The sequence below is a fragment of the Platalea leucorodia genome (assembly GCF_965183815.1).
Source record: "Platalea leucorodia genome assembly, chromosome: 5".
NCBI classification, from domain to species: domain Eukaryota; kingdom Metazoa; phylum Chordata; class Aves; order Pelecaniformes; family Threskiornithidae; genus Platalea; species Platalea leucorodia.
Genome location: NC_138827.1, coordinates 20,752,934 through 20,774,127, shown reverse-complemented (window position 1 = coordinate 20,774,127; position 21,194 = coordinate 20,752,934). Strand labels below are relative to the sequence as shown.

Below are 21,194 nucleotides of genomic sequence, written 5' to 3'. Positions count from 1 at the left end.
CAAAATGCTTTAGAAACATTTTTCCTTTAATCATTGCCATTTTTTTGTCTAAGCTTTGCTTACCTTCCTTCTGTGTACGTGCTTCTGTAGCGTTTTCATATAAATGTTTCCATGTATTGATTGTGTAGTGTTTCTATGATCTCATTTGGGGAACATAAACTTACTTTCTGAAAGGATTTTTCTGGTTATTCTTTTGACTTGGCTTGTTTGCCTCTAGTTCTGCGCATGTCCTGCTCTTTATTTTAGAACAAATATATAGATTTTTAAAATATTTCTCAGTTATTATTGCATCAATAAAGAAACTGGTTTTGTATGGATTGTTTATATTTCTAAAGAGTCTTTCCTCTTTTTTTCTCTAATTTAGCTGAATTTAGAATGTATAGACTGTGACTGAATAGCAGGATTGTTCAGAAAACAATAAATCTGGACTACTCACTTGATATCAGTAAAGTATTTCTAGATTTACAAAGTGTAAACTGGTATAAATTTAGCCCTGTGTCTCAAGAAAAAATTTATTGAGGTTTCTCTTTTAAATTTTTTCCAAATGAAAGAAACTGTGCTAAAGGATGAACACAGTAATCATCTGTAAAATGTCTTTTTTCAGCTCTGATGAAGCCTTCTGCAAAGTAAATTTAAATTACCGCACAGAAAATGGGCTTTCTCTTCTTCATTTATGTTGCATATGTGGGGGTATGTATTTGAAATATGATATTCTTTAAACATTTTATTTACATGGCTACTGATTCGTTCTGTCTAATAACTGTCAGGAAGATTATATTTTCAGTGAATTTCTTTCTGTGTTGTCCTTGTTGACAGTTGGATAAGTAAGCATTACTCTAAACTCTATTGGCAAGGGGGTTGAATCCAGTTACACTGAACCCCATTACGGCTGATTCTTCAGCCCAAGAAATGTTTTGGTTGATAATGTAGCATGTTTTGCTACAGGTGTTCAACTAATTCAAAATTACTTTCTATACGCATTTGTTAATCAATCCATACTCATCTAGTCTTCCTCTACTTTTCCGTATTCAGTACATGGTATAGACTTCAGGCTAGGGAGGTAGTTTTAGCAATACTTTGCCATACATACAACATCTATTTTTCTAGTATAACAAAAATGCCTGTATTTTATTTCATGGTGATTAAAAGAAGAATAACTCAAATGCTTCAGTGAAAAATATCAGCTGATAGGATTTTTGCAGATAGCAAATCAGAGCATGCAAGAAGAGTGCAAGATGTCTTCTGGGATGTTCATAAAAACACGATGATGGTGAAATTTTCCACTCTGATCCACATTGCTGCTCTGTTATCCACATAATGAGTCATTAGTTCATGCACACACTTTGCACTTGTTATACAATTTTCAGCAGAAATTGGCTGAGAGAGGCAAAGAGAATTTTACCCTACAGTTTCATGTATAAATCATTTGCTCAGTCTTAGTTAGATGCTATCATGAAGGAGGACCTGCTCTGCTGAAAACCAAGTGGATCTTTACTTTTAATTTCAGAGAGTGCAAGATCATATCCAAAGATGGTATCAGTACCTGGTAACATTAGAGCAATTGGCAGGATTGCTGAGAGGAAGTTTAAGCAAACATACAATGTTAATTAGTTAGGTACGGTACTTGAAGGAGGGAGAGAAGCTATTAGATCCAACATTGTCCTTGATTACTGTCATAAGTATTCAGAAGGCAGCTACATTTTTTGAGATCATCACTGTGCATCAGAAAGGTAAGGATAAAGCTGCTTGCCCATGCTGACATTGATTAGCATCCCTCAAAATGACTGTCCGTGTAATAATGTTGACTAGAGAGGGAGAGCAGTGCTTCCATTCTGAAGGGGCAAAGGAGTTAAGTGTCTGAGAAACCAGAGATTCTGGAAGCATCTGCTAGTTTATGGATTTCTTTGCAGCATGGTCTGGATATTAAAAGAGGACTTTACTTCTTTAGAAGTTCAACTCTACTTAACAAATCCTTATTAAAGTGTGAACAAACAGTGAGCCAGTACATGGCCAGATCTGCAGCTGTCCCAGCGGATAAAGACATGGTGCCTAATTCCATTTTGAGGTTTCATGAAATATATTTTATGACTTGCTTCAGGTCAGCAGATGAGCTACCTATTATTTCTCTGCTTTCAAACTCACACAGAAGTTTCTTACTTCATCTGCATGTTCTTTTCTGTAAATGACTTTGCTTTCCAATTTTCTTTCTAAAGGCAACAAATCACATATTAGAACTCTTATGCTGAAAGGATTGCGCCCATCCAGATTAACAAGAAATGGATTTACAGCTCTGCACTTGGCAGCTTATAAGGTAAATTATTTTGAACAGAAATGATGAAAAGAAATCAGAACTGAGCAGCTTATTTGTCTGAACTATCTAGTTGAACTCTCTAGTTGCTACTTCTGTTGAAAATATAAATTTCATATTTACAGTGCATAGGAAAATGACCTATAAAGAGCACAGGAAATCAGCATGTTCTTTAGCAATATCATCCATGAGGATATGATATTGCTTTGGAAATATTGATTAAATCATGCAATGCAACTCAAGATAGAGGAGTGTTATTTTATTATTATAGCTATTAATAGAAACAATCTCAAAGGACTTTATTTTACAATTTCTTTCTTTTTTGCTTCTTTTTCGTTGTTCCTCCTCAAGTTCCACATTCACCTTCAATATTAATTTTCTTCACTATTATATTTATATTTTAAGACTCAACAATAACAGTAACAAGGAATAAAGTGAACAAAGACAGCATTTTCTTAAAGAATTGTTATGATTCTTATTTTGAGATGGAGCATCTTAGAAACTTAATCCATGTATAGGCTAGCCCCAAAAGCACTTCTCTTTTTAGAGGGAACTCGGATCAAATTTAGGAATTTATATTCTAGACTGTAATGTTCGACCCTTATATATCCCATAGGTGCCACAAGGTCATAACAGCCTCTATTTCTTCTGCAAAGCTCTCATTGCAGATACCGTTCTGATTTGCTGCATGTTCAAAGCTGATAGAAGTTTAAGTAGGTTGGCACCTCTGTGCCACTCTTGATCCATAAGTGGTGTTCCTCACTCTGTTGCAAGAGGACACAGATGTGGTAGATGGTCTTTAATCCAAATACCCAATTCCAAATGCAGCAGGAATAGTCACAGTCACAGTTAATCTCCTCCAAAAGATCACCTTCTATTAGGTAATAATCTGATAATTGGAATATTTGTCCAGAGAGAAGACTAAAGTCTCTCTTGGAGAGAATTAAAACTCATATTGCCAATCAGCAAGCTATGGCTGTCCTGGAGTGAGCATGCAATCAGCTTTCCCGTGGAAAAGAATGGGAGGGTCATTAGAACAGGGAGAGTGAAGGGAAAGCCTAATATATGTTGAGTAATGACAATATTGTCTGGGACACGTGGCATACAGTCATGAGTATTATTTGTGTGAGGAAGACACTGAACCACCAATGTAGCAATGTTTTAGCTATTGTAGAGGGGGGTAGGAGTGAAAAGAAAGAAGAGATGCAAGCAGCAGCTTTTGTAATTTTGTCTGAAGGTGGGAAGAAAGACACCCTCCTATTTCCAATGCTTGCTATGGACAAGCTAAGCCAATTTCTATTCCAAATGCTGGATTTCATGAATCCCATCACTGGAACTCTGAACGTGCCCCAGGTGTGTGTAGAGAGGTGGTCATTAAATAGGCTGAAGACTCAGTCATGGGGCTGGATACCTGAAAGTTATGATATGCTGTGGATGCCATGGATGTCTTATGCTCTGCATCTCCAAGGCTTAACTCTGTATATTTACACCTTAAGCTACCTTCCTCTCCCAGTTAATATAATATGAGCACTTGCTATATCTTGCATTATGTCTTGGAATTCCTGTGTTAGTTCGATTTTACAACCACTGGTACCAATTAGCTATGCAAGCTATAAAATGATGACAATAATCAAATCTTATACATCATGGGATGAAGCGATGGTTTACAGCAATCATAAAATAAACTTTCCCCCATGTGCAATGTTGCATAATTAGCCAATTGCCTTAGAAAGAATTTCTCAGCCTTTCTTTAATGTCAATCTCAGTGAATGGCTTCCAATTAATAATTTAGCTGAACATAAAAATTCCTTTGTTTAAATGGACTTTTATAATGTATTGCTAGGATGTTTTCATTACTTGGGAATAGTTTTCATTTTGCTATCGAATCTTGTTTTGCCTGTTTTCCCTGCACTGTAAAGTTGATAAATCTCTTGCATCCACTTAGGCAAAAAACTATATCAGCAACTTACTTAATCACTCAATTGATGTGATACAACATCCAACATATTTTTCAGGTTGCACAAAGATAAGCAAACTAGTGTGAATTTTGGGATCTAAAATAAAATGCAGTATAACATTTCTCCCATAAGTGACATTTTAAGACTTTAAGATTTACCATGAGTTACCTAATGACAGCTTTTCTTGTATTATAGTTCTTTTCTAAGTGAAATATAAAGGAGCCTAGAGAGACCTCAGAAACAATAAAGCAGTATCTATTGAGACAGGGCAATTCTTGTGAAACTCCTTGACCTCTTATGTATAATCTGAATATTTTGTGGCATTTCATAACAGTTAAACAGAACTAGGAAAACTGGACCAAGTCACTAATTAGAACAGAACATTTCTAGATAATTCAAACTCAGCCTTTCTTCCCAGGCTGCTTAATGTCCAATCCATTATGCAACCAAGTACCATGCTTCATGATGTAAAACTATTTGACAGGAAAAGTGGTATAAACGTTTACTGTCCATTATTGTCAAAGATAAATTCCTAATATTTCCTGGAAATAGGAAAACCATTTCAGTATGAACAAATGTTATGCTTTCACAGACACATTTTGATTGCTGCTTCTCTGGCATTGATTCATTCTTGCCCTTCTTTTAGTGTCTGCTTCAAAGAGGTAGAGAAGGAAGTTTGGAGCTTTTAACATCTCTTTTGCTCCTGTGCTGTGTGTATTTGTTCGTAGGAAACAATAAAAATGAATGGGGAAGGCTCATCTCTGGGCTGGATGATGATGGAAGGCAGATCCCCAAGAACTGAAAATTATGATAGCTGTAGTTGGTGCAGTTAGAACAAGTGATGGTGAGAAAGATAGCCTAGTTTCTCCTGCAAGTTCTGCCACTGCCCCCAAACAAATCATTTCACTTCTCTGTGTTTAACTTCACTATTTGTAAAGGAGGATTTATTAACAGTCGTATAGCCTGGGCATTACGACTCTTAATGTGTTTCTCAAGTTTATTTTTATTACTATCATTTGATAGTGCCCATTGCTGTTGTTATACCTGGAAAAAGTCATAGCAAAAACTGTGTGCATGACAGGAAAGAAGTGAAACAACATGAAAAATAAGCTCACAGTTCAGAATTTGTCATACAAGCTATATATTTAACCTGGAAGCTCCTCAGGTACCCTTCTTCTATGTTAGGTACTGTAATGTTTTGACACTGAAACAGATTTTGTGAGTACTTAATAATGGCTTGGAGACTGGGAGATCTTTAAAGACATCATAAAATCAGAATAGAGACTGGTTTTTAAAGATACAGGCTTCAGTATAGCAAAAGAGGAACTTCTGGTGCCCAGGACAAGTCTTCACTCCTTTCCTTGCACTCTTGTGCTCCTGGGGTCATGTTCAGTCCCTTTTCTTGAAATGCAGCAGTGTAATAGCTGGGGAGGCCTAGATATATACAGTTCTCTTTGGCTCCCTCCCTGCAATTGTTGGAGCTGTGTTGCAGAAATAACATGTTTTAAATGCATACCGTTTAGGACAATGCAGAACTGTTAACAGCGCTGCTGCATGGTGGAGCTGACATTCAGCAAGTTGGGTATGGAGCTTTGACAGCCCTTCACATTGCCACAATCGCAGGTCATCATAAGGTATGTTTCTCCTTTTCTATGCAGGAAATTATATAAGTGAGTGCTAATATTAGCAGGTCATTTTATTTTAGATTGATGCCATTCAAAACAAAACTCAGAATTGGTTTAGTACAGCTAAATTTTATTTAATTTTTTTGGACCTTGTGTGAAAATTATATCTGTGCATATATTTTTACATAGAACAAATATGCACAAAGGACATAGATCTGTTTGTACATCTCTTACCTTTATATAAATGTCTTTAAAATCTTGGCAATAAATGGTATTGTTTTCTAAATATCAGAAGTGTTAACCAATAGATACATAATGAAACACACTCACTCATACACGTCAGGATTTCTGAACCTGAATATGGAGTGAAGCTTCCAAATACTGTCTTTCTGAGTGTGAAGGAAGCAGAGTAAAAGAGTTTTATTCCCTCTTCTAGGTGTCATGGGCTCTGCTTCACACCTCTGTGATTTTCACTTCAGAGAGGGACAGAGGTTCTCAGTTTAGAGCTATTTTATACTTCAGATTAGTACAGAGAAAACTGTTGTCAGGGTAAGTCATTTATAGCATGAATCTCAAACATCCATATTGATAAGTCTCTTATGGTTTGGAGACTTATCACTATGGGGAGCAGAGGAAGGAAGAGAGGGATGAGATTCCCTAGATGCCTGTAATCAGGCCTTTCCCTTTCTAGACATGCTGTCAGTCATGAATCTCTTTTCTTATCATTTACCACCTCAGTTCAGTCATTTCACACATCATCTCATTTCTGTCACCCTGGCAACAGCTCACTCAGTGTAATTTATTTATTTTTTTAATCTCTTAAAGTACTGGGTGTGCAAAATTACCTGGGTAATGAAGGGCTTATGACTGTAAACGTACTCATGAATTCAGGTACTTCACTTTTTATCTCCTTTGGGTCCATTAAGCAAGCAAAGATTTTGTCCTCTGCTTTAGTAAAAGTGTTAACTTACACAGAGTGCTGGACTAATTTATGGAGACAGAAACATTAGAATTCTTTAAAGACAGATATTCAGCAAGAAATGCGAGAAAAAATAACTAAGTACAAAGGAGGGAAAATAAATTATATTAATACTTGCCTGTAAGATGCTAATTTAGTTGTGCATCTTAGACTTATAAATTCACTTCAAGTATAAAAGTTTGGCTGGATGACTAGAACAAAGCATGTGTGCGATTTTCAACAGAAAAGAACAACGTCTACGTATGTATATGGCAAGAAAGAATACATGTCTTATGAACTCCCAAGTTACAGCAGTCACTGAGCTTATTGATGTAAAGACAGACATTTCTTCTGCTACATTTTCAGTCAACCAGCTTATACACACACACACAAACACACAGACACACACACACTGTTTACTATACATATGCATATAGTAATAGTTACATAATTATATATTGAAAGAGAGAAAAGACATTTCCTATCAAACAGACAGTTTCATTGGGGAAATGATAACTCTTTAGGAATTTTCTGTACTATCTATCTCAAGAAATTTGCCAACATTTAAATACCTGATCTGTGAAACTATGAGGCTAGCTACTGAAGTTCAGCTGATGGAAGATGATACTTCTTTGTTTAGGCAGTTTATATTTTCTTTGACTTATTGTTTCTGTTTAGTCTGAAGAAATTATCAGATCTGTGGGTCAGTAACAATATGCCAGATTTTCTATTTTATTTAGGCTTTCAAAGATGCTGATAGATCTCTACTGGAATTTCCAGTCAGGATTTTAATTTCCAATTAAGTTAATTACATATCTGAATTACTTTGAAGCTTTTGAAAATTGCACCAGGCACCCTTTGAAAATTTTTACACTTAATACATTTGAGTATTTCACCTTTTGTGTTAACTACACATATATATAGATAGAGACAGTACCTAACATCACAGTAGTCATTGCAGGGCTCAATGTTCTTTGGAGTCTGTGGACACTGATGCAAATAATGATACCAACAGTAAAGCAGTCACTGAGAGAAACAAGCCACGCTTTGCAAATCCAGCTCTGAACAGCTTCCATACCAGTACTTTTGCAAGTGCTAGTAAGGTCTGTATACCCTTAGTAAATTTTCTAGTACAGGTTGGCTGCAAAAGGCTGCCTAATTGTGAGCATGAAGGAAGCAGTGATTTACTGGAGCAACAGTTTTAGCACTAGTTAGTGTTATGAGTACATGATAAGTCCTAGGAGGGGGCTGTGTCAATGTAAAAGTTCCCCCCATTTCTAATGGAAATATATGTTATGCTGTTTCACCTTCTTAAGGGATATATATATATAGCCTATATGTATGTGTCTGTGTGTATATGGGGGGGGTGTATGTATACTTTGTCTGCTGGGGACCTTTCCCAGGCTTGTGGGCCATCAGGGGCAACCGAGGATACTGGTGAATTTAGCTTTACATTGCAGCCTCCAAACTAGTTCCAAAATTATTTAAATCTGACAGGTATGTTTGTGCTTCCTGCTAAAGACAAGATGCATAAAGACATAGTTGGTGACAACCTTGCATTACCTAGGGAGTCTATGTGTGAAGAAGGTTAAGCTGAAAAAGGTTAAAACAATTTACGGGTGGTCACACCACAGAACTCAACCAAAAAGCTGTTAGCCTTCAGTGTTTCAGTCAGCAACTCCAACTATGATCAGGGGACAAATCAATCTGTAGCATCTGTTTAAGATGGTGAGTGAGGAAGCATGCTAGCAGGGCAAGCTAACCATTTATATTTTGAAGGTCAGCTCTCCAGGTGGAAGAATGAGGCTCCTCGGTGTGTCTGTACACAAGCGAGGCTGAGAGCAAGTGGGGATGGGGGTGTTTGTGTTGTAGCATTACATCCCCGAGCTCACAGGGCATTGTGACTTTCCCTTCAAGTACACATAGAGCTCTTTTTATTAGTTCAATGGAAATCCTTCCTTGTGTATCCTATCACCAAAAAACAGATAAGGATCCACCACATCTAATTGTTCTGTGCAAGTATTATAATGGGGATATTAACCAGAGTCTTAACTCTTTAATGATCTTTTTCACTTTTATGGAGTATGTATTAATGTTTCCTCTGTGGGAATTACAAAGTACTTTTCTCTGCATTGGAGCTTCAAGTAATTTTTAAAATGTCTGGGCCTTGTCCTGCAAATGTCAAAGGAAGGCCTGCTATTTATCTCATGTCTTTAGCTCCTACTGAGGTTATTGAAAAATAAGGGTGCTCAGAATCGGACAAGGATAAGACCATTAACTTGATAAGAAATAACTTATTGTGAGTGGTTTTGAAAAACCTCTTATTTCTTCCTTGGGAATGATCAGATCTTTATCAGAAGTATTCTCCATAAATGGAGTGGGACTCTATATAACTCATTTGGTTCATCTGCTGGTCTGGGGACTGAAGATTTACAGTCCTAGTGAAGGATTTTTCTTTCCTTCTTTATATAGCTTTGAAATTTTCAGTCAGCTGAGAATCTCCTCTGCTAGATTAAATAGCTTATTTTCTCCACAATTTCATTAATATTCATGGAAATATGGAATATTTTTTTCAACCCCCCTAAAAAATAGAATAAATTTAAGAAAGAGAAAATAGATTTTTGGTCATCTTCCTAATTTCAATAAGTGAAATAATTATTTATACCATTAAGTGAATTAATAGCAGAGGTATACACATCAATCTATGCAACAGTCTTTTACCGCAGAAGAGGACTAACTATATTTAAGAGAAAGATAGAGACAACTGGGGGAAAAAATTGCTTTGTTCCCCATTTCCCTGAAGAGTCAGTCTATGGCTTTCGCTCCATCACCACACCTGAAACCACTAGAGTGATCAGTTCTCTGAAATTAGGATACTGAAGGCCATCAGCATCAATGGGATGTTCCAACTCATTTGAGCCAGTGTGGTGTATAAATATTTCATCTGCTCTATGATTTAGTGCTGTATTTTACTTCACCAAAGCTATGCTGTTTGCTTATTTAATCTATTAATGGAAATTGCAGTTCTCAATGGGAAGAATGAAAAATTAATGAAAAATTATAAAATAAACTGATGACAGTATTAGAAACATCACCAAATAAGTTTAATAAATCTCTCATTAAGTCTGATAGTTTGAAAACATTAAATGTTTCCAGCCCAGGGAAGTCATTGATAAATAAATAATGCATGCGTCTCATACACATTTATGTGTTGCTCAGTATTACTGCATTGGAAAACTGGTATTATTGCCTATTTCATTTTGTAAATTAAAGTTGTCATTCTGAGATTACAACATCTACAGATGTGTGAACTGACTGAGGGTTGCAGGCAGGATGAACCAGTGTTACTTAATTTTTGTAACCTGCAAACCTGAGAATCTGAAGTGTGAATGTGTTTGTAATGAGGACCTGTTGGGGAAAAGTGAGTTAGTCCCATCTTATAGATTTTCTATAGTAATAAATCCCTTTTCATTACAAGTCACATGTTACATCAGCATGTTTGTCACCTCCTGTCTTTACTGGAATTTTACTAGTAATAGGAGTTATGTTCAAATGATTTAAGAAACCTTGAAAAATTAAATTTATGTGAGCCTATTTAAATGGTTCATAAAGTCACCATTTTCTTTTTTCATTCCCTGCATTTTATGCTAATCCTGCATCTTCCCAGCCCTTTGTTTTATCTGACACCAATTTTTCAGACCTTTTCAGGATCATTCTAGAACCAGGAATGTAGAAATTATATTCACACAGCATCAATATACATGACTACACAAGCTGCAAGATAATGAGGAACCAAAGATCCTCCAAATTTGCCTGTCTGAGGATCCAAGCAGTGACAAAGAGGACTGGAACTCACGAGTTTTGAATTCAATAACTATTTTTAATAGCTGCCAACTGTCCAGATTGAATGAAGTGAAAGAAGCCTTTTACAGCCCATGAATGGGAGCACGAGGTGTTTGGCAAAAACAAGTGAAAAAGCATTGAGTTGTGGCTCAGTAAAGGAGCTTACATTAACCTGATGATGCGAACATGTCTGAAAACAATGACAAACTTCGACAACACTTTTCTCCAGCTGTGCTTTCTGCCCAAGAACGTCCTGTGCAGAAAATTTATCTGTGACCCATTTTTAAGCCAGAAGAAGCCAAAGTAAATGCAACATTTTAAAGCTATGGTATTGTTAAATTCACAGTGATCTCTTTGCCCAGAACAGTTATCCTTTAGTAATATTGCACAAAAACATTAAACTATTCTGAGTCTAGCATCTACCAATATCAGCAAAATGTAAAAAAAATCTCATTCTTTGGCTACCCTGTAGCAAAAGCAATCCTGGTGAGAGCATTATATTTTGATACACCAGTACCTGCATCTTTCATTAATGATTTATCTGGGGCCTGTGTTTTGCCTGATTGGAACAGCTAAGATAAAAGAACCTGCAAAAGCTTATTGCTGCTCTGATGTCTGTCTTCATGTCTTACAGAAGAGCGTATGTGAAATATTTCAGTAGACTTTTTCCTAAGAAAGACAATTAATTGTACATTCATCAGCAAGTTGTATTTAAAACATTCAGAACCCCCTTTAGCAGTATTTTAATTCAGTCTGATAGAGTTTGTTCTAAAATTCTTACAGATAAACGGAGAGTTAGGAGTTGTAATAATTTAAGCAAAGACACTTTGCAGGACATGACTGATCATATCTACACTTGCTAAATTGGAGGGAATTAGGCAAATGCTTGCCACTAGTCATATTTTTATTTTAATAGCTTAATTAATAAAGGAACTCTGAAAATCATGATAGATTCTTTAGATATTTTAGTGTAAGGCTGTACAGAGGCTAGCACTGATGCAAAGGCCTTAATTGTTGAAGTTGCTTTCTCATTTAAATTTTACCTGCTAAAAAGTCAATAATCATTGATTTTATTTTCTTAGATGATTTCTTATCCCTTGCCCTTGTCCAAAAGACAAAGTCCTTATGTAGTCTGTCTTATGTTTTATTTTGTTGACTCCTTCTAACCTTCAGAGTAGCTTAATTAGTTGTCTTTGAAGTGAACGTAATTGACTTGAATGTTCAAAAAGCTTCTGAGTAAACCTTTTATAAGAGAATTTGAAGAAAAATTATGAAGTAAGAGTATTGTTCAAAGTATTCGAAGTATTGTTTTGAATTAAAAATTGGTTATGCAAGGAAAAGGGGAGCAGTTGTTTCCCTCATTCTCCGGGCTGTGCCACTGTGAACCCAGCCCAGGAAGCTGCCGGCTGCCTTTGCGGCCAGGCTGTCCAGCTGGCTCAAGTTCAGCCTGCTGTTCACCAGGGTCCCAAGGTCCTCTCCAGGCAGTCCTGTGCTGTCGCAGTAGAGGGTTTTGTGTTCATTGTTGTTGAACTTCGTATGGGTCATGTTGGTCCCTTCCTCCAGCCTGTCTGGGTCCCTCTGGATGGCAGCCCCACCCTCAAGTGTACTGAGGACATAATTTGATGTCCTCTGCTAACATGACATGTTAGCATGCTCCCTACAACTACCTGAAAGGGGGTTGTAGCGAGGTGGGGGTCGGTCTCCTCCCTAGTAACGAGTGATAGGATGAGAGCAAACGGCCTCAAGCTGCGCCAGGGGAGGTTTAGGTTAGATATTAGGAAAAACTTCTTCACCGAGAGGGTGGTCAGGCATTGGAACAGTCTGCCCAGGGAAGTGATTGAGTCTCCATCCCTGGAGGTATTTAAAGAACGGATAGATACGGTGCTTGAAGACATGGTATAGATGGACTTGGCAGTGTTAGGTTAACAGTTGGACTCGATGATCTTAAGGGTCTTTTCCAACCTTGACAATTCTATGATTCTATGATTCTATGACGAGAGTGCACTCCATTGCTGCCACCAGGACCACTGCTAAAGGTATTAAACACAGGACAGGTCCCAGTATAGACCCCTGTAGCACACAACTTGATACTAGCCTCAAAGCAGAGTACAACTTTTTAACTGCTACCCTCCAGCAAAAGACTGTGAAGACGGTTCAAGGATTGGAGTATCTGACATACAAGGAGAAGCTGACAGAGCTGGGATTGTTCAGCCTGGAGCCGAGAAGGTTCTGGGGGGATCTTATCAATGTGTACAAAGATCTGAGGGGGGCAGTAAAGAGGGAGCCAGACTCTTCTCAGAGGTGCCCAGTGACAGGATGGATGGCAATGGGCACAAACTGAAATCCAGGAAATCCCATTTAAACAGAGGAAAAGTCTTTTTTACTGTGAGGGTGCTCAAACACTGGAACAGATTTCCAGCTGGGAAACTGGAACCTCCAGTTGGGAGGTTGTGGAGTCTCCATCCTTAGAGACTGGACAATATTCAAAATCTGACTGGACATGGCCCTGAGACACCTGCTCTTGGAGACCCTGCTTTATGTAGGCTCATTGGACTGGACAATCTCCAGAGCTCCCTTCCAACCTCAATGGTTATGTGATTCTGCATCATTCACAGAATCTGGCTCTGGCTGCTGGGGATGCTGTTCATCCCCAGGACTGGATTCATTCAGGAGTCCTCTGACTCCTGCCAGCTTCCACTTTCTTCCTTGCCAGATGCTCAGAACTCACGTGTCTCTGGAGCACCACCACAGCAGCCAAAGACAAATTTATTTGTGATCTAACTCACAGGCGATGCTCACTACTTATCCCATTCACACCAGAATTGCTCCTGTCCCTGCCTAGTATACTCCCAGGATACTTCTAGCTTCTGGAAAATAGTATCGGCACAGAGGGCCAACATTCCCTATCATTTGTACTCAGAGAGGTGTTGAAGAATAATTCCATAGGAACACAGCAATCCTCACATCCTCCAGCCTGTCTTCCATAGAAGGGCTTAGTCCTTGAAACACCTAGGTGCCTCCTGTAATGTGCTGGACCTGCTGAAGCCCTTGGATTCTGAAGAGACAGAAATGGCCCTGCAGTGCTGCTTTCAGGGGAGGCTTAAGCTGATACCATAGTGAAATGGTTAAAACTAATGGGAAATAGACACACTTGAATATGTCAGGGAATGGACCTTACACACAAAATGTATTCAGTCAGTCCCATGGAAAAAAAATATTTCAATCCAAATTGTGTAAAGAAATAATCCCAGTACACAAATGTTGCTTGGTAACAGGTTTTCATTCTCTGAGTACTTGAGAATGACATGGATTTAAATGACTGGTCCCATTGTTGCATGTGTGAAATGATTTGGTGGTCTCAGCTTAGATAGCAATTGACAGAAATGTGCATCATTGCAGCTAGCATTAGTTGGCATCATTGGTGGAAGTCTCAATGGGGAGGTAAAGGTATAAATAGCATAGCATAGAAGCTGGCCATTTCCCCTTCTTTGTTATTTCTTCCAGTTGCCAGGGAGGTGTTTCCCAGTTGCTCACTGTACTGTGGGTGATTCACAGTCCAGCATCTTTCATCATCATTAGACTCAAAAATTAACATTAATCAAAATGATATGTAGAACTACTCAAATAATCCATGGCACAAGCCCCTTAGCGTGCCTAAAGACTCCCTCGTGCTGCAAAAAAATTAGCAGTCCTTAGGCTTCAATCTATAATCCAAAGTGGTTTCATTCAGACTTCTATTTTGACAGTTATTCAGAAAGCCAATGTTTAGTAATTCATAGCTGTCCAGGAAAACATTGGCCTCCTGAAAGACCAAAAAAGTGGAAATTTGAAAGAAAACACTTAGGGTTGTTTATTGAAGCCAAAAGGCTATTATCTTCTAAAATACAAAGAAGTCTTTACACACTAAGGGAATTATGCTTGAGGATTTACCTTCACACATTTACATTTAAAAGGATCCTTCATTTGTTTTGTTTTGTTTTGTTTTACTTCTAAAAACTCTGATATGTTTACTGCTCTTTGTGCATAATGGTTAAAAGAAAATTAAAGGTTATTCTGAGAAACTCCAGACAGTCATTTCTGTGCCTCTTCATAAATCATACTTTTTACTGGAAAACACGTTTTCAGGCTTATTTATAAAACATCGGTGACATACAGTTAAAGTATTGTAAGTTAATCACTTTTACATATTGTACACAGTTCTTCACCTTTATAGCTTGCTTGTTTGGGGCTTTTTGCTTTTCTTTAAACTGGTGATGTAAGGTTTCGAAATCTTGTTTTACTAGTTGACCACATATACATAGTGCTTCTAATTGGAATTTTCTGTTTGTTTCCTTCTAGGCTGTTGATATTCTTTTGCAGCATGGAGCTTATGTGAATGTTCAGGATGCAGTTTTTTTCACCCCATTGCATATTGCTGCATATTATGGCCATGAACAGGTAACTAAATGGGGGAATTTCAGAAAGCTGAGAAGTGAAACACTGAGGCAACTATAGGTTTTGTGTTAGATATTTTTGCTTTTCATCCCAGAGGGTCCTGCCATGAAAAGGCCTCACATACTGAAGTTAAGCTTCTAAGTCAATCTCTAGTTGCTCTAAGAGTCTGAGTATCAACAGGAAATTTCTACACTTTCATCCTCTGTGCTAGACCCCAGCAAAAATTGCTATCTTCACCTCTAGACCACTTGAAACAAATGATTGGCTAGCTTTGATAACTTATAAACAGACTTGGACCCAGAGGCATATTTGATTTGATGCTTATTCATCCCACATTTCAGAGAGTGCATGAGGAATGTAAGTATACTATCTTAAGCCTCTCCAAGGAAGTGAACATCACTTCCCAGTAATAATTAAATGGCAATTCTATTGGTTTTCCTTGGAATTCACAAACTAAATTGTGGCCATTTTTAAGTTAACAGAAAAAAATATCATTTAGAGAGTAGGATTTTCGATGAGGTACTGTGCATGTGACAAGTCCAACTGTGCTTGCTTCATTCACACAGATCACAGACTTATTGAAACATAATCTGACACTCTGACCAAAGCTGGCACTGAACCTCCCAATTCTCTTTCTTTCACTAAAGTATAATTGACATATGGTTAATCTAGCAGTCCAGTCATTTGCCCTGAATAGCCCTTTTATGTGAAATGTAATAATGGGTCTATTTTGGCTTATGCAAGTCATTCCCTATGCCTTTCTTTGGCTAAAAGCATGTATTCTGGGATATTTTCAAATTTCAAAGGATGACCTCTAGGTAGAGTGCATTTTTCATTTCAGTGACATGTTACTTCGAGTGCATTGAGGAGTTGTTGTAGGAAAAGCCTTTGAAAGAACAGAGTCCAGACGCACAGATGATGACTGAAAATTCTCTATTTCTGTGGCTGAGTGATAGCAAGGGTGTGAATCATGAATGGGTTTCTGAGATCCTTCTTTTCATATATATGCACCTCATCATCCAGTAACATTAAGAAACTCCTTGCATGTTGGGCTGAGAGATTAGTTTGCTTATTTACCATAAGCCACTTCTGAACAAATAGTCACAGTCTTGTGAAATTATGCTAAAAGCTCATATGGTCCTCTTGTGATAAGAGACACTGATCAGAAAAGAAGTTAATGCTCTGACATTTGTAGACTTTGAGGGCATTTGCTTTATTATGCTGACTGGTCAGTTAAACAAATACATGTATCTTGTGTCTAGCCCTTTACCATACATAACATTTTAGAGAATGAATGAGCACTTGCTTTTGAGAATTTTAATAGTCTTATAGATATGTAACTTCAAAATGAGTTTTCTATTGAATCTCCTCTCCCTGTTTTAACTCTAAAGAGATGGCCACTTATAGTATTACCTAATGCAATATTCTACCTGGTTTTGTCAAAATATTTATTTTCATATGATATTTTAATTAGCCTTGATGAATTATTTAGGTAACTCACCTCTTACTAAAGTTTGGAGCTGATGTGAATGCAAGTGGTGAAGTTGGAGACAGGCCTCTGCATTTGGCTTCTGCCAAAGGCTTTCTCAACATTACAAAGCTCTTGATGGAAGAGGGAAGCAAAGCTGATGGTAAGAAAAGATATTTTAAAAAATCAACTTTAACATTGTATTTTATAGACAGAGTGAGGCCTTTAATCTTGAATTTATCTTCCTAACATGTGGTCTATGTGTGTTCATGTATCATTTTGGGGCAACTGAAACAAAAAAATAGCAGCTGGAGAGTTTTCTTCACTTCTTAAGTACGGTTGGTTTGTCATCTTGTGTGCATTCTCTGTTTCCATTAATACATTAGACGTGACAAACAGCAGCAGAAAACAAAATTAAGATTAATATACAGGGATAGCTTACTACTGAGACATTCATCCAATCAGAGAACACGCGGCCCTGCGGTATGTATCTCCAATCAAAATTACTTCAATGCAAAGTGAACTCCTATGGAATGAGATACAGATGAAGGATTTTAAGTCAAAATTGTACAGCAAGTAATTTAAAATAATTCAGATGAGAAATTGCAAATGGTTCACAAACAATTCCACAGAAAATGGAATCTTTTTAGCACGTGCTGTATTATGCTACACAAGCTTCATACGCTTCATTGTGGGACATTTTCTGTAAGAAAAAGTGTGTGTGTGAGACGTAATGGGTTGGACAGATACAAAAGTCTATTAGCATGCTTTTGATATTCTGTGAAAGTTAGGAATCTGTGCATTCTTTTTACAGGTGATCTCACACTGATGCCAGTAAGACTATAACATTACATTTCAGTGCTGGATATTTTGCATGTGCTGCAATTTACAATAGTTTCCATTGTAACTAATATTATCATGCAACTAGTAGTACTGCTAAATTCTTATGCTCACTCTTTTGTTCCCTCTCCTTATGCTGTTTCAGCAATGTAGAAGGCACAAAACATACCACACTCCAGCCTTACTTTTCCATCGCTGTGACACTTGCATCATAGGCATGTGCATACATGCTTGTGGCCACATCCTCCAAAGTCTTATAAATGTTAAAACTTAGAGGTCAAATTTTATGCATATTATGAATATTAATGCAGAGGTTCTTACATACTAAACAACAGTAAAATTATTTGGAAACTAATTACTTACCCTCAGAATAAGAGAAAGAAAAGTTTTTTGAAAAGGAACAGTACATTACTTGCAAAAGTACTGCTTTTTAATACATCTTTGGACTACATCATTAGTCTTGTTAACTTATATCCACAATATACAAGGTAAAATCCTGGTCCCCTTGAAGTCTATGGCAAAACTTCCATTAATTTCAATAGGGTTAGGGTTTTGCCTAGGGATATCACGATCTGATCTTGGAAAAGCAGAATTGGAAAAACAAGAAACAAATAAACAAACAAACAAATTAAAAAAGCATTTGCTGCAAGAATACTGCATGTTATAGAAAGAACAAGAAGTTATCAAAATTCTTCTGTTGCTGCTTCTCAATCTAGCATCCTTTTTGGTGTCTGATTCCAGCCTATGCACACATCTACTCAGGAAGTAAAAACAATAGAGTGTAACAGGGGAAGGTTAAAAAGGGATGTTGTATAGCCACATTTGAAAAACATGTTAAATTGCCAGGCTCAGTTCTTTCCTAATGTCACCTGGTCCACTATCCCACTGACACCTCTTAGTTGACTTCAGGAGAGGACAGTTGAGTGGTCATTTTGCACAAGTTCTGTGTTCTCAAGCCTACAGTCTTCGGTGCTGGCTCTGTAAAGCACTGTCATTCCTTAACAATTTTTAAAGCAGGGTCAAGAGCCCATGAGCCTTCTTCCTTGCTCAGTATGCCCAGTAGTGCCACAAGCAGCAGCATTCATGTACCCCTGTTCCTAATCTGCTAATGGCACAAAGAGTGTGTTTCTCCCCAATTTCCTCTTCTTTGGTAGATTTTAAGGTATAAATTTACCATATTCTCTGTGAGTCTTGCCTACAGTACACACATCCTACGAGCACAGTAAAAAAAGTGTCGAGGGAAACAGCATGACTCAGATTTGTAAGTCCTTTTTTCAATAGTGAGCTCTTGATGTTTCAGTCTTGATGTGTGTGCACTGAACTGATATAATTATAATAAAGAAGGGGAAAAGAAGAGATGTTCACTCACCATAACAAGGCAGTGGGAGGTTCACTATCAGTTAGATAGTTTATTCCAAAAGGAAAAGAATCTGGGACACTGTTTCAGATTCTTTTCTTGAAAATCAGTATTTTCAGCACTGGGGGAAAAAAAAAAAAAAAGTATACTGGAAGCGGGAAGTCTTTTACTTACAAAGTAGCACACTTTGAAACTTGGTATAAATATAGCAGCGGAGGAACAACTCTTAAATGGCTAGGAATGAAAGTAATTGGCGAAATAACCTGAAGAAACTTTGGCAGTATTCTGTGCAGACCAGTAATTGGTGTCATAAAATTGAACTATTTCTTTTAACATAACCTGACTGACTCATTGATCAGCTCTGAGGCCATGGCAACTGAAGAAAAACAGTGACCACTGAATCAGACTGAAAAGGTCAGAATACTGCTGAAATATAGCAACATTTGCAGTCTAACAATAGCCAAAGTTCTTCTTCAACCCAACCACAATATATAAGAAAACATATAAAAGAAATGTACTACCCATGTATATATCATCACAAATGATCATATTTTACATATGCATGTATATAAAACCAATATGTTACAAGTACAGTCGATTATCCAGATGCTAATCTCATAATTTTTTTAACGTAAACACTGTAGGGAAGGACTAAGTAAATTCTGTGTATTTTCAGAAATCACATAAGGTCTTTCAAGCACATTTCTTGAGGTATTGATCCAATTCCTTTAAGCTCCAAAAGAATTTTGAGATCATTAATATATATATATATCTCAAAGACCAGCATGCCACTACAGGCTGCTATCACTTAAAGTGCCTTAACAATCTTGAGATTTTTTGAAACTGATTTAGATTGGAATTTCTCATTTCTGTTTTTATTTTTAAAAACTTCTATTTCCTTCTTTCTTTTTTTCACACCTTCCAAACTCCTAGAGATTTTTTTGCATTACTGAGTCAATATGATTGTTACCAACTTGCATTATTTATTCTGTCAGGAAATTCAGGTTTATATTCTAGAATATTCAAATGGTAGAATGTAGCAATAATTGCGGTTCAAAGTATCACTTCATAATGTTTGATTCATTCCCATAATCTGGTAGATTTTTTTCTAGGATAATGGTAATAAATAACATGAAGAGAAGGGGTTTTTTCTTAAAGTAAGGTAGAAAAGGAAGTTCATTACAATGAGAAACCATCAGTATTCCTAAACAGCCATTCTCTTTCCTCATTTCATCATACTGAACTTTTGTCACCTTGCTTTTCTTGTAGCTGCACTATACTCATGTTCACACCCAGCTTTTCTCCATATAGTTTCTAAGAATCAATATTCAGCAACACGTTAGATCCAGATGACTCACTGGTTTTAGCAGTGGGCTTGGTATGGTCTTGACCTTGAGAGGTGTCTTGTCAAGCTGCTGAGCCCTGTACGTACTCAGAAGGGTACATGTTTGGGTCTCAGGAGGGCTGACTTCCAAACCAAAGTCCAAGTCATCTAATTATTTGTTGTTTCTTAGTCTCATCTGCCACTTACATGAAGGAAGATAAACTTGATTATTGAAAATAAAGAGCTGTGGGTTTTGCCTGTTATGTTACCAGCTGGCCTGATTGTATGGCCCCACTTCCGCTGGTGTCCCAACACTCCAACAGAAAAAGGAATGGGCAAATGAAGGGTGGGGTTTTTTAAAAAATTAATGGTAACTTAACATTATTATTATGATCTACTCTTTCTCATGTTCCATTTCTTCGAAATCAGGGAGGGCCTGGAAATAATTGCTTCTCAAAGGCTGAATCTAGAAGTAGGACTTCTAATGTAGATGTTTGCATGACTTCAAAAACTGTTCCTTTCAAAATAAAAGAAAAAATTAATATTTTAAAAACTGTTCTATAGCCTGATGGAGTAGCTAAGAAACAGAATATCTACAAACTTAGAGAACTAGTTGGTGGCCACGAAACATTTCCTTTGCTTCATATAAGCTAAATGCTAGTTTTTATTATTCTTCAAACTGGTGGTCCTAGAGATTTCTTTCAGGGGCCATGTGATATAAAATATATTCTTTGTCTTTATAACTCTTATGGCCTTTTAATAAAACTCATCTGCTTTCAGGACTACTGAGCTGCCTAGAGTTGCAGCTCCTCTTTTTTCAAGTATCTTTGAAAATCACTGTCACCTCTGCCAAATACAATAAATTTTAAATTTAAAACCAGAGCTTGATATTAAAAATCCAGGCACGTTCAGTCATGCTTCTCTGAATATTAAACAGATATCACCCATTGGGACTTGGGAAATTTCCCCTGTTTTTTTTAAAAGACACTTGCACTGGCTTTTTTTCATCCTTCTACTTACCGAAATGGTTTCACCTGTACTTTCTACCTACGTAATGTCTCAGTCCTAAGAATAATTTC

General features: G+C 37.2%; 1 protein-coding gene across 1 annotated transcript in view; it reads left to right on the top strand.

The window, feature by feature from the left end:
* The window catches only part of LOC309590380 (serine/threonine-protein kinase TNNI3K), a gene marked incomplete at both ends in the record, with an annotated part of 95,859 nt that overhangs the window by 5,075 nt on the left and 69,590 nt on the right, over positions 1–21,194 (top strand). The window contains 5 exons of the mRNA XM_082311514.1: positions 605–690; positions 2,214–2,311; positions 5,790–5,900; positions 15,031–15,129; positions 16,619–16,757. Coding sequence (XP_082167640.1) covers positions 605–690; positions 2,214–2,311; positions 5,790–5,900; positions 15,031–15,129; positions 16,619–16,757 — 533 coding nt within the window. The remainder of the gene's footprint in view (positions 1–604; positions 691–2,213; positions 2,312–5,789; positions 5,901–15,030; positions 15,130–16,618; positions 16,758–21,194) is intronic.